At 44.1% G+C, this 13,993-nt stretch overlaps 1 protein-coding gene across 1 annotated transcript in view; it reads right to left on the bottom strand.

The window, feature by feature from the left end:
• The window catches only part of CPNE8 (copine 8), a 258,293-nt gene that overhangs the window by 143,427 nt on the left and 100,873 nt on the right, over nucleotides 1-13,993 (bottom strand). Inside the window, exon 7 of the mRNA XM_029910832.1 lies at nucleotides 9,574-9,637. Coding sequence (XP_029766692.1) covers nucleotides 9,574-9,637 — 64 coding nt within the window. The remainder of the gene's footprint in view (nucleotides 1-9,573; nucleotides 9,638-13,993) is intronic.

Below are 13,993 nucleotides of genomic sequence, written 5' to 3'. Positions count from 1 at the left end.
AAAAAAAAAAAAAAAAAAAAAAAAAAAAAAAAAAAAAAAAAAAAAAGTATAATTTATTCACCCAAAGGTACATACCAAGCCAAGCAGATGGTATAAATAATTAAAGACTTATATTCTCATTTCCCCTACCTGCACCTTAATATTTCCTTGCCAGCTTTGATATGTTCCATATAGCCCAGTTACCTTCCTCTCTAGGCTGGGAGAAGCAGACTGCTTGCTGCAGCTTCTGTCTGCCTCATTCAGCCTGTGTGCCAGGCTCAGTCTGCTAACAACCCTTTCTCCCTTTCTTCCCTTCCTCCATCCCTGCTAGGCTAGCATCTTTAAGATTTTATTATACGCTTTGATCCTAGGTTTGGCCCAGAAAAAGTAAACTTCGTCAGCCTAGTGGGCGCCAGGCCAGGAGTTATTTCCCATTTAATAGCTTCTCCATTGTTCCTGAAGGATGTTGGCTATTGCTTATGATAGCACCTTATCTTTGCCATTGTTTTATTTCCTGTTCGTTTCCCGTTACAACTTCCTTTGACTTAAGTCTGTAGAGTCAGAGAAGAGAATATCACAGGTAAACTGAGGCACATATATTTACAAATAATACACATAACTCCCTCATTCTGCACAACCGCCTTTTAGCTCTTTTGGGCAGGATTCACCACTACCAATGAATTTGTAAGTGGAAGGATCATCAAAAAAAATATGACACCAGAAGGCAGCTCCATATAGTTTGCTTTTTTAGAAACTGTCAGTCCTGATGCTCGGTTTAATCAGGTATTTTATGCCAGCTGTAATAAACTTCCTAGAATTCACTAGGTAATATTACTCCTAGAGGATGAACTCAGAATACTGAAAACTAAGTGTAGTTTCCTCTTGTTACCAAAGGGACGTTTAAGGTAGCAGCCATTCTTTCTGCAACCTGGAACACATATTCTACAAGGAGAGGAATAAGATGATGCACCCACGTTCTTATGTGGAAAAGTTTGAACATCTGGATCTGGATCTATAGCTCTTCTTCAGACAATGTGCTTGAGACAAATCTCTTGGTCCCTATCAAGTGTAACAGTTCTGGTGTAGGACATTTCCCTTGAACCCTTTTGGGAGAAGGTTTCCTTTGTGGCTGTCTTTCTTCAGCCTTTTTAAATTCAGGATAATATCTATAGGGAAGGCCAATATGGCCACATTGCCCATGGTGGTACCTCCCAGTTCTGCCAGTATCCAGTAGGGAATTCCCTATGATAACCCGTAGTGAGGGAAGGTGATCTCATGGTCAGAAAGGCTGGAACCAAGAGTCTAGGTAATACTCTCCAGGAGGGATAGGGCAAGGAAAGGTATTAGTTCAGGGTGAAGATGATCTATATGAAGCAATAAGAGGGCTAAAGACCTTCCACCAAACTTCCATACACATATACACCTGAAGAAGGAAAAGTGGCAGGGTAAGAAACATGCCTCTTGAACCATGTCTTATCTTTAATTCTCACATATCAGAACCAAGGACCTGTGCAGGGTACTAAAATCCTTAATCAAAAAAGAACTCAAAACTAACTAAACTAAAGAAGGTGATGGCACAGGGAACGATCCATTCCAATGAATCTGGATTCAAGAACCTAAAAGGGGGTTCCTAGTTCACCTATCACAGTTGGAAGGAACTGAGGCAGTTGGCATGCCTCACCTTCTTTTGTAGCTCCCACCCTTCGAATGCCCAGAGTCATGAGAAGAGAGGCAGAGTGCACAGCAGCATTCCAGAAGACACTGCTACTAGAAGGTTCCCTCAGTCCAAGCCACAGTGTTGGCACATCTCGAGTATGAATGTGCAGAGGCCACTTGAAAAAGAAAAAAAACGGTTACTCACCTTCTAGTAACTGTTGTTCTTCGAGATGTGTTGTTCATGTCCATTCCAATCAGGTGTGCGCGTGCACAGTGGCCAGAAGATTTTTTGCATAGCATCATCCATCGGGTCAGTCTGGGCGCCCCCTGGAGTCGCACCTTCATGGTGCTCAATATAGAGCCCTGGCAACCTGCCACCCCTTTAGTTCCTTCTCGCTGGCTACTCAGACAGAGGGGAAGGAGTGTGGGTATTGGAATAGACATGAACACATCTCGAAGAACAACAGTTACGAGAAGAGGAGTAACCGTTTTTTCTTCTTCGAGTGCTTGTGCATGTCCATTCCAATCAGGTGACTCTCAAGCCCAAGTTCAGGAGGCAGGGTCGGAGTTGTCCACCGATTGCAGTACTGCTCGTCCGAAGGCCGCATCATCTCTGGCCTGCTGGGTAATCGCATAATGCGTGGTGAAAGTGAGTATGGAGGACCACGTCGCCACACTACAGATTTCCTGGGTGGGAACCTAAGCCAGGAACGCTGTAGATGAAGCCTGCGCTCTGGTGGAGTGTGCAGTGATCGGAGGTGCAGAAACACCTGCCAGGCTGTAGCACTCACGAATACAGGACATTATTCATGATGAGATGCATTGGGATGACAAAGGTTGACCTTTCATCCTGTCCGCCACTCCCACAAATAACTGGACCGATTTTCTGAAAGGTTTCATTCTCTCGATGTAAAAGGCCAGTGTCCCGTGGACATCCAGAGAGTGGAGTTTCTGCTCCCTGCCGCTGGAATGTGGCTTAGGGTAGAATACTAGGAGAAAGATGTCCTGGTTGATGTGAAATTGTGACACAACCTTTGGGAGGAAAGAAGAATGAGACCTGAGCTGAACCTTGTCCTTATAGAACATGGTGTAGGGAGGGTCTGATGTCAGGGCCCTGAGCTCAGACACTCTCCTGGCTGAGGTTATTGCTACCATGAACGCCACCTTGTAAGAGAGGTAGAGCAGGGAGCACGTTGCTAACGGTTCAAAGGTGGACCCCCATGAAAGGACCAAGTTGAGGTCCCAGGCAGGGACAGGCTGACGGACATTAGGGTATAGCCTGTCGAGCCCTTTTAGGAATCGGCTGACCACTGTGCTAGCAAACACAGAGCGGCCCTGCGCGCCCAGGTGGAAGGCCGAGATGGCAGCTAATTGCACCCTTATCGAAGACAACAAGAGTCCCTCCTGCTTCTGATGGAGGAAGTGGTCCACAATGAGTGGCACTGAAGCTAGCATAGGCTCCAACCAGATGGAAAAATCTCTTCCACTTGGCAAGGTATGTGGCTCCCGTAAAGAGTTTCCTTCTGCTAAGGAGGACCTGTCTAACCTGGTCTGAACAGGAAAGCTCCAACGGATTTAACCATGGAGCTTCCACGCCTTTAGATGAAGCAACTGGAGGTTCAGGTATTGGAGACATCCGTGATCTTGTGCGAGAAGGTCCGGGAAGAGTGGCAAGGTAATTGGGACTCCCACAGAACGTCTAGGTGAGATGTGTACCAGTGCTGATGGGGCCAGGGTAGTGCTATCAGTATGACCTGAGCTCCATCTCTGCAGATCTTGAGAAGCACCTTGTGAACGAGTGGTATGGGTGGAAAGACGTATAAGAGAGAGAACCTCCCCAATGGAGGAGGAACGAATCCGCGCTCGAGCCTGGGCTGTGATTCTGGAAAGAGCAGAAAAGCTGGCACTTCCTGTTGCGTCGCGTGGCAAAAAGGCCTACCTGGGGAAAACCTCACCTCTGGAAGATTGAAATTGTGACGTCCGGGTGAAGGGACCACTTGTGGCTGTGAAACAACCTGCTGCGGTGGTCTGCCAGCATGTTCTGTATCCCGGGGAGGTATGACGCCTGCAGGTGTATTGAATGTTCTACATAGAAGTCCCAAAGCATGAGGGCTTCCTGGCACAGGGGAGGGGAGTGTGCACCCCCGTTTGCTGATATAGAACATTGCTGTTGTATTGTCTGTCATGATTGATAAACATTGTCCGGTTAGGTAAGGACAGAAGGTCTGACATGCTAGGTACACCGCTCTCAGCTCTCTGACATTGATGTGGAGACCCAGATCTGCTTGAGGCCAGAGGCCTGGAGTCTTGCGGTCTCCCAGATGAGCTCCCCAGCCGAAGCCTGACGTATCCGTCACCAGTGACAGCTGTGGGGTGGTAAAGGGAACCCTTGAGCACACCTCCTGAGCGTCGATCCACCATAGGAGGGAGTTGAGGACCAAGCGAGGCAGGGTCACGATCCTGTCCAAGCTGTCCCGGGCTGGGCGATACACTGATGCGAGCCACAACTGAAGCGGTCGAAGCGTGAGTCTGGCATGCTGCACCACATAGGTACAGGCAGCCATGTGTCCAAGAAGTTTCAGGCAGTTCCTTGCTGTAGTGGTGGGGAACTATCTGAGGCCTCGAATTATATCGTTCAGGGCCTGAAACCTTGCCTCCAGCAGGTATGCCCTGGCTTGGGTCGAGTCCAGTTCTGCCCCTATGAACTCTATCCTCTGGACGGGAGACAGAGTCAGTTTTGCTTTGTTTAGAAGTAGATCCAGGCTGTTGAAGGTGGCTCTGATCAATCTGACCTGAGTTTTCACTTGGATCCTGGAGCAGCCTTTGATCAGCCAGTCATTGAGGAACGGAAATACCTGTACCTGGTGCCTTTGCAATAACGCGACGACGACTGCCGTGCACGTGGTGAAGACTTGACGTACTGCTGACAGGCCGAACGGGAGGACGGTAAATTGGTAGTGGGTACTATTGACCACAAATCTGAGGTACTTCCTGTGGGGCTGAGAGATTACGATATGAAAATATGCGTCCTTCAAGTCGAGGACAGCATACTAGTCTGCTGGATCTAGCGAGGTGATGATGGAGGCCCAGGAAACCATGCAGAACCAGAGTTTCTTCATGAACGTGTTACATTCTCACAGGTCCAGGATAGGCCTGAGGCCACCTTTGGCTTTAGGTATTAGGAATACCGGGAACAAAAGCCCTCGCCCGTGTCCTTGAGGAACCTCCTCCACTGCCCCTAGCGATAGGAGCAACTGCACCCCTGGAGCTGCTCGTGAGAAGGGTCCCTGAAGGGGGATAGAGAAGGAGGGTGGAAAGGCGGGAGGGCACAGAATTGGATAGAGTATCCCTTCTCTACCATGCGGAGCATCCAGCGGTCCGAAGTGATACGAGACCAGGCATGGTAGAAAGGAGACAGTCGGGAGGAAAAGGTAAGGTGGGGTAGATCCAGTCTCTGATCTGGTGGCCATCCTTGACCGCACCTTCAAAAGGCCGCTTTAGGGCCAGAAGGCGGTTTGGGTTGGCCAGAGCCCTGGCCTGAAGATGGGTGTTGTTTCCTCCTGCCACTCCTGTTCCTCCTCTGAGAACCGTCCTGGCGGTTCTGCTGATGGAATCTTGGAGGAGGTTGCAGTCTGAAGTGTCTCCGCTGTGTGGAGGGAGTGTGCAGGCCCAAAGACTTGAGAGTGGCCCATGAGTCTTTCAGACTGTGTAGCCTCTTGTCTGTCTTCTCAGAAAAAAGCATCAGACCCTCAAATGGGAGATGCTGAATAGTTTGTTGGACCTCATAAGGGAGCCCCGAGATTTGGAGCCAAGAGCCCCTTCTCATGGCCACCCCAGTAGTCATGACCCTAGTGGTGGCATCTGCACCATCCTACACGGCCTGGAGGGAAGCCCGGGAGACTAGCTTCCCCTCCTCCACCAAGGCCGAGAACTCGGTTCAGGAGTCTGAAGGGAGGCGCTCCATAAATTTGGCCATCGCTGCACTGGTGGTATAAGAGTACCTGCTGACGATGGCCTGCTGGTTCGAAAAATGGAGCTGCAGAACCCCTGTAGACTAGACCTCTCCCCTGACAAGGTCTAGTCACTTAGCCTCCCTGTTTTTTTGGGGAGGGTCCTTAGAAACCCTCCTCTCATGCTGGTTAGCAGCATCCACAACAAGAGAGTCGGGAGGTGGGTGGGAATACAAATGTTCATACCCTTTGGAGGGCACGAAATAACATCTCTCATTGTGCTTGGCAGTGGGTGGCAAGGAAACTGGGATCTGCCACAGGGTCTTGGTGGTGTCCACAATGGTTTTAATGAATGGAAGGGCAATATCGGAAGGTCCTGAGGGGGCTAGGATATCCACCATAGGATCAGCCTCCTCAACTACCTCCTCGGCCTTAATGCCCAGACCCTGAGCAGCCCTTTGTAGCAACTTCTGCAGCACCCTGTTGTCCTCAAGTGTCGGGGCTACGGCTGTGCCCACCAATACCTTATCTGGCAACGATGAGGAGGAAACACTTATAAGAAGTAGATGCTCCCTGCCATCCACTCCCAGGGAGTCCCACGACTCTCAGAGCAGTGTAGGTCCGATGGAGCGCTCGCTGGCGCCGGGGCTGTCGACGCCGAACCCGGTGTTGGCGCAGTCATCAGCAACACCGGTGGAACCATTGATGGAACCAGTGCCAAACCCGTCTGCGCTGATGAAAGTGGCGGGTCCATCGCCGGCACTGGTGCCAGGATGGTGAGTGCCTGTGCCATAGTCGGCGTCGAGATCAGTGCCGGCACCAAAGTTGGACGAGTCACCGGAGCGGAGGTCAGTGTCTAGGTCAGTGCCTGCAACGGTGCCGCAGCTGGAGGTGTTGGCAGGGGCCGAGGCAAGCTGCAGAGTTGATGGCAGGACGAAGGTGATTAAGGCCACAGGAGACGGCGCGGTGCCCTTGATTCCCTGCCTGGCTTTGGTGAAAGGGCGAGGGGGTCCAGAATGGCTACGGTGATGGATTCTGCCACTGCAATGGCCACGCTTGGGGCTCTCTCCTGTCTCTCCATGACCTCGATCTTTGCCTCCTACTCCTCCTAGATTGGTAGAAGTCAGACTCTGACTCCAAGGTCTCTGAGACGGAAGACCACGGAGGAGCCGAGTCTCGGTGCCTTGAGAGTCAAGAGCTCAGGGAGTGAGTAGGTTCTCTGTCTGAGTGGGCCAGTGCTGAAGGACATTGAGTGGGGGAGTGCCTGGACATCATTGCAGGCTTCCCTCTTGACTGCACCTGGGGGCGGGGTGGGACCGCCAATGCTGAAGGTTTCTCCCTCCTCGAGGGCGAGAACAGTGCCGTAAGGTGCAGCAGCTTCGAAAGCTTCCGGCATCGAAGGGAGCTGTAGCTGCTGGTACGTAGGGACCGGTGACCATGGGGAGCACGGACTCAACTGCCTCGCCTGGGCAGGAGTCGACGCGGCCCCAGTAGGGGATCCGGAGCTGTGGCCCGCTGGGGGTCTCACTTCTCTGGATTTAGCCGGAGCTGACCAATTGTCCGGCTTCTTTTTCTTCTGAGGCACCGGCGAGTGGAATCGGTGCCTGCTCTCTGCTGGGCTCGGGAGGTGCCGTGCCTGTGCCGAGCATCCCGGGACGAATCTTTTCTCAGCACCAAGCTTGAGGACGGTGCTGGGGCGCTCTGCATCGAGGAGGATGTGTTAGGGGCCGGGTCCCCTGAGCCCGGGTCCAAATAGGGGCATAGAGCTTCCTCCATGAGGATCACTTTAAGCCACTGTTCCCTTTCTTTAAGAGTTCTAGGGCGGAACTCGTGGCAGATCTTATGGTGATCCTTTTGGTGACCCTCCCCTAGACAATGTAAGCATGAAGAGTGTGGATTGCACTTCGCGCAGGCCACACAGTTTTTAAAACCCCAGGGATCGCGGCATACCACGGCTCCGGGAAGTCGAAATGCGGGGGGGAACCTCCAAGAACTCTAATTACTAACAACTAAGGTAAACTATATACAAAGAACTGTACAATGTGCTTCCTAAGCATGGACTACGGGAAGTTCCAGCCAACCGTCACTGGCGGTAAGAAGGAACTGAAGTGATGGCGGGTCAGCAGGTCTTTATATTGAGCGCCATGAAGGCACGACTCCAGGGGGTGCCCAGACCAACCCAACGGATGCTGCTATGGAAAAAATTACTAATTACTAGTTACTAAAGAACTATAGAATGTGCTTGCTAACAAGGACTACGGGAAGTTCCAGCCAACCGTCACTGGCGGTAAGATGGAACTGAAGGGGTGGCGGGTCAGCAGGGCTCTATATTAAGCGCCATAAAGACGCGACTCCAGGGGGCGCCTAGACCGATCCAATGGATGCTGCTATGGGAAAAATCTTCTGGCCACTGTGCACGTGTGTGCACACACACCTGATTGGAATGGACATAAACAAGCACTCGAAGAAGAATTAGGCATTACATTGTACCCTGAAGGTCACTACATTTGGAATCTGTTGGGCTGCCAAAGGCAATGGATAATCTGTATAATTATTTACATTTTAGGGCAATATGCAATTTAAAACAGTTTCTGCTCTGCAATTGGACATACAAGCCTTAGTAAACTAGAAATAAGGCACAGGATTTAGGGTTCTTAATAAAATATTTTAAATAAACAAACAGAAAATAGAACATAAAAAAGCATTATGGTAAGTTGTCAGGGTATAGTATGTTGGGATACATCAGTAAAGATACAAACACGTTACTACTGCAAAAATTGAGAAAAAAAATGGGAAAAACTTATCCAGTAAAAAAAGTCAAAACAGTTGAATAAAAATCAGCATGAAACTACCAATTACTAAAAATTAAAGCCCTTAACAAATCCCTTCAAGCCTCTACATACTTCATCCTGTTTATGTCTTTGATTTAATTTCATTCTATTTGCTTATTTGCTTCCTTATTTGCTCCTTATGCTTTTTACCAAATACACCTCTACCTCGATATAACGCTGTCCTCGGGAGCCAAAAAATCTTACCGCGTTATAGGTGAAACTACGTTATATCGAACTTGCTTTGATCCGCCAGAGTGCGCAGCCCCCCCCCCCCCCGGAGCACTGCTTTACCGCGTTATATCCGAATTCGTGTTATATCAGGGTAGAGGTGTACCTTGCTTTATTGATCCCTACACTTAGTTTTTGCTTTCTTGACTTTGTACCGTCTCTTATGTTACCACTTACACTTGGAAAAATATCTCACTTTCTTTCCAATAAACCCCATCCTTCTATTTAGTAATCTCCTCAAAACTCCCTTCAGGAATCAATCATTCCTTGTTATCCATAACAATAATCTCTCCTCACTCTCCCCTTCCTTCCCTGGTCCCTACAGCTTTTCCACATTTAGACACTCACAAGTATCACTGGGCTGGGACAATCTTTTTAAACGTTTTTAAATTTAGCCTCTTTTTTGGGGCTATTCCTTTTCATACCAAATATTATTTATTTCAATAAACTTTTTTTTAATTGTTTTAGCCACACAAAGTACAAAATAGACAAACTTTGAATTACAAAGCTAAAACTACAAAGATTTCTTTTGCTTGCTGCTGTTCTTGCTACTCACTTCTCTCTCTCAAAAAATCTCATAATGGACATATAACTCCATAACTCACATAGTTAAACAATTTACTAGCATTTGGGGATTAAGAAACTAAGAAGAGATTCATATTGATTAATTTGGGGAACAATAAGAGTAGGTTTAATATGAACGTCTCTGTGCTCCAAATTGTTCTTCAGTTCTCTACTATTCAGGTTAATAGTAACTGAAAAGAACAATTAAGTGAAGCAATAAATAAAGAATTTCATACAAAGGTAATTGTGTTCCTATTTCTTTTACCCCATTTGTAAACTGTATCTTTAAAAAACTGGTCCAATATCAGATTACATTAGTACCGTAAAAACAAATTGTTTAAGAAGCAGTGCAAACATTAACTTACCCTGCAACAGTTCAGCTCCTCTGCTGTCACTATGATTGTTCCACATTTCTTCCCTGGAATTCCTCTGAAAACAAACAGCAAATATATACCTCAGAATGATTTAATACCATGTAGCGAAAACTTCCCATGCCAGCAGCCAAAATTCCACAGACATGATTTTAAGTATCTTATCATAAAGGAAACCATAAATAGTTTGTATTTCATGGCTAGGAGGTACAAAGCCATAAATTAATATCCTCCATGAGACAGGCTACAGCTAACTCAAGCTGAATACTAGAATGTGCCATTGCTACTCAGACTGCTGAAAGAGGACTCGGTCGTCTTGCATTTTAAATAGTATAATTCGTACCTTGAAACACAAGTGTTTGTCTCCAACTGTGCTGTGCAAGGATTGGGTTAAAGACAATGAATAGGGCTCAAAGAAAGTGAGAGAGTATCTTGGGAATGTGGTAAATGGAATGTTATTTATTTGATAAAATAATTAGTTTAGAGCTACAAATCAGAGAAGAGATAGCAAAAATCTTCATATGGGATAGGATGGCCATTTCAACTCTTCCACCAGGTGTGCTAAAAAAAAGAGCTGCTGAGAAGTTGGAAAAAACTGCAATTTAACAGTTCTTAAAAGGTGTACTGTTTCTTGAGGAATTTGTTCGAACAAAACTCCAAAAACAATTTGGAAGATAATGAAACGTCTTTATTTTGTGATGTCTTACTACAAAGTGTTTAGTTATGTATAATTGCTACCATTATGTTAGCAGCAGTAGCTATAAAATAACTTTTAATGCAACAAACTAAAAAATTAGCAAGAGAGGAAATAATTAGGGCTGTCAAGTGATTAAAAAAATTAATTGCGATTAATCGCGCTGTTAAACAATAATAGAATACCATTTATTTAAATATTTTTGGATGTTTTCTACATTTTCAAATATATTGATTTCAATTACAACACAGAATACAAAATATACAGTGCTCACTTTCTATTATAAATATTTTCACTGTAAAAAAACAAAATAGTATATTTCAATTAACTTGATACAAGTACTGTAGTGCAATCTCTTTATCATGAAAGTTGAACTTACAAATAAATAATTATGTACAAAAAACAAACTGCATTCAAAAATAAAACAATGTAAAAAAACTTTAGAGCCTGCAAGTCCACTCAGTCCTACTTCTTTGTTCAGCAATCACTCAGACAAACAAGTTTGTTTACATTTGTGGGAGATAATGCTGCCCACTTCTAGTTTACAATGTTACCTGAAAGTGAGAACAGCCGTTCGCATGGCACTGTTGTAGCCGGCATCACAAGATATTTACATGCCAGATGCGCTAAAGATTCATATGTCCCTTCATGCTTCAACCACCATTCCAGAGGACATGCATCCATGCAGATGACGAGTTCTGTTTGATAATGATCCAAAGCAGTACAGATCAACGCATGTTCATTTTAATAATCTGAGTCAGATGCCACCAGCAGAAGACTGATTTTCTTTTTTGGTAGTTCAGGTTCTATAGTTTCCACAATGGAGTGTTGCTCTTTTAAAACTTCCGAAAGCATGCTTCACATCTCATCCCTCTCAGATTTTGGAAGGCACTACAGCTTTTTAAACCTAAGGTCGAGTGCAATAGCTATCTTTAGAAATCTCACATTGGTACCTTCTTTACATTTTCTCAAATCTGCAGTGAAAATGTTCTTAAAACGAACATGTTCTGGGTCATCATCCAAGACTGCTAAAACATGAACTATATGGCAGAATGTGGGTAAAACAGAACAGGAGTCATATAATTCTCCCGCACAAAGTTGAGTCACAAATTTAATTAAACGCATTGATTTTTTTCATGAGCATTGTCAGGATGGAAGCATGTCCTCTGGAATGATGGCCGAAGCATGAAGGGGCATACGAATGTTAGCATATCTGGCAGGTAAATACCTTGCAATGCCTACTACAAAACTTGTTTCTCTGAGTGACTGGCTGAACAAGAAGGACTGAGTGGACTTGTAGGCTCTAAAGTTTTACATTGTTACATAACTGCACTCAAAAACAAAACAAACAAAAAAATCTACATTTGTAAGTTGCACTTTCACAATAAAGAGATTGAACTACAGTACTTGTATGAGTTGAATTGAAAAATACTATTTCTTTTGTTTACCATTTTTACAGTGCAAATATTTGTAATCAAAAATAATATAAAGTGAGCACTGTACACTTTGTATTCTGTGTTGTAATTGAAATCAATATATTTGAAATTGTAGAAAAACATCCACAAATATTAATAATTTTCAATTGGTATCCTATTATTTAACAGTATGATTAAAACTACAATTAATCGGGATTAATTTTTTGAGTTAATTGCGTGAGTTAACTGCGATTAATCGACAACCTTAGAAATAATATATTGTTTTTATGGGGGAAAAGGTACAGAATAGATTCTTATACCAGAGAGCTACATTAATTAAGAATATAAAGGACAGACATCTTGTTTGACAGAAGCCAGTACAGGATGGTTCAGAGGTAAGTTTAAATACTCAGCATTCACTTATTTGCACAATATTATCCCATACATGGGTAATTTCTTTCCGACTCCTGCCTGTGATCAGTTTATACTATAAAACATGAGCCTTAATAGTCACTGTTGTAATGTTATTCAAACCAATAAATCTCAAGTGTCTCCTCCTTGTGGAGCAGAGAGTGAAGATGTGGCAAAAAGTGCATTGAGGTACTAAGTCTCACCCAGACACAGAAGGCAATGGATGTGGGTATCAATCTCTGGTATAATTGCCACACCTCTTGAAGCGCTTAAGGTGCCAAAGGGACAAGTAAACTATCGTATACTACTCTATGCAAACTACTTACAATAAGCTCTTAAGATAGATCTAAGGAAAAACCTAGTCTTGAGGACACAAATAAAAGTCTCATTTGCTCTTTGCAGTGGTGGCAGAGGAAATGAGGCAGCTGGGAAGTAAATTCTCTTAGCAATGACATCACCTTTGCATGGGAACTGTCATGCATTTCCAATTGATTCAAAGCTTTTCAAGGTAGTTCTGTAGATTGAATATAGTGCTTGTGATGTCAATTAATGGAAACCCCTATAATTTGCCATTTTATGGAAAAGGTAATTTAGAAATGTCTTACAATGTTAAGCTTTGATTGGAACCAGTTTTCATAACCCTCTCCTGTAAAACCAGGCTCTCCAGGCAGCCTGAGTCTAACTAAATAGGTTTTGAAGGAAAGGAAATTTTTAAAAAGTAATCCTTGAAATACACACAGACCTTAAAATGTCTTTTCATACCATGACACAATATTTTAGGCTTGATACTTCAATATTTTTTGTAGGACAAGAAGTTCTTTATTCTAATGAAAAATTGGAAATCTGCCCTTTCTGGTGCATCACACAGTAACCAATTCTAGCCGTATTGGCTCAAGGATGCATCTGATCTTAAATTTGTCATCAATCCGAGGCTGAAAATTGCCCATCCTGGGCTGTATATCACATTTGAGGGAAAAGGAATAATTCTCTCTGGCACAGGAAAAACAAAGACACACACACACACACACACACACACTTTTAGTTATATAATTGTACCAGTTTAAAAAACATTAATATAAAAATGTTTTAGTCAAAATTAATTAGCTCTTTGTAAAGTCACAAATTATTTCACTAATCAAGTTTTCATTAATCAAGTTAATTCTCTCTAAAATGATTTTAATGCTTTTTTTTTTTTACTTTTTGTTAATAAATTTGTCACATCATAAACAAAGTCTGAATTAAAATTAAGGATTTGTTCATAGATTTTGAACTCTATCAAGAAATCAAACTGTTCCTTTTAAAAAAAGTCATCCTAATGAAATCAGATTTTTTTTTTAAACTACCAAAAGTAGAACAAAAATGACATGTTTATCTAAATTAATTCAGGGAAGCTAAAACAAGATGCTTATTGTAATGCCATGGAATAATAATCTGATATATTGATTTTTACACCAGAGCAGCAATTTCATACAACAATCTCTTATTGTATATATTTATTATCATATCTAATAAGTAGTAAAGGGCTCTGAATCTTGGAATATATCATCTTGCAGGATTCTCACTCCTGGGTTTCAGCATCTAAGTCTGATATAGGTGAAACTGCCTGAAAGTACTATTGTCTCTTAAGGGTGTGAGCCAACCTCTCCTCCACACACTTCTTACCTGCACCTACAGCAACTGTCTTGAACGTTACAATTAGTTTGTGACTGACCTCCCTCAAATTAAGCCAATCACCATCTATTTGGAAAAATCAGTCCTCAAAAGCAGAAGCAATAAACTCAGTACATGTACATACATAACAATCAGTAACAAACAAACACCACACTCCAAACTCTGAGGGCCGATGGGAGACTGAGAATCTTGCAAGATGATATCTCTAATGAAACAGAATGGA

Source organism: Terrapene carolina, unplaced genomic scaffold (genome assembly GCF_002925995.2).
Source record: "Terrapene carolina triunguis isolate 2854851 unplaced genomic scaffold, T_m_triunguis-2.0 Scaffold68, whole genome shotgun sequence".
NCBI lineage: Eukaryota > Metazoa > Chordata > Testudines > Emydidae > Terrapene > Terrapene triunguis.
This window is presented reverse-complemented; position numbering and strand designations above follow the sequence as displayed.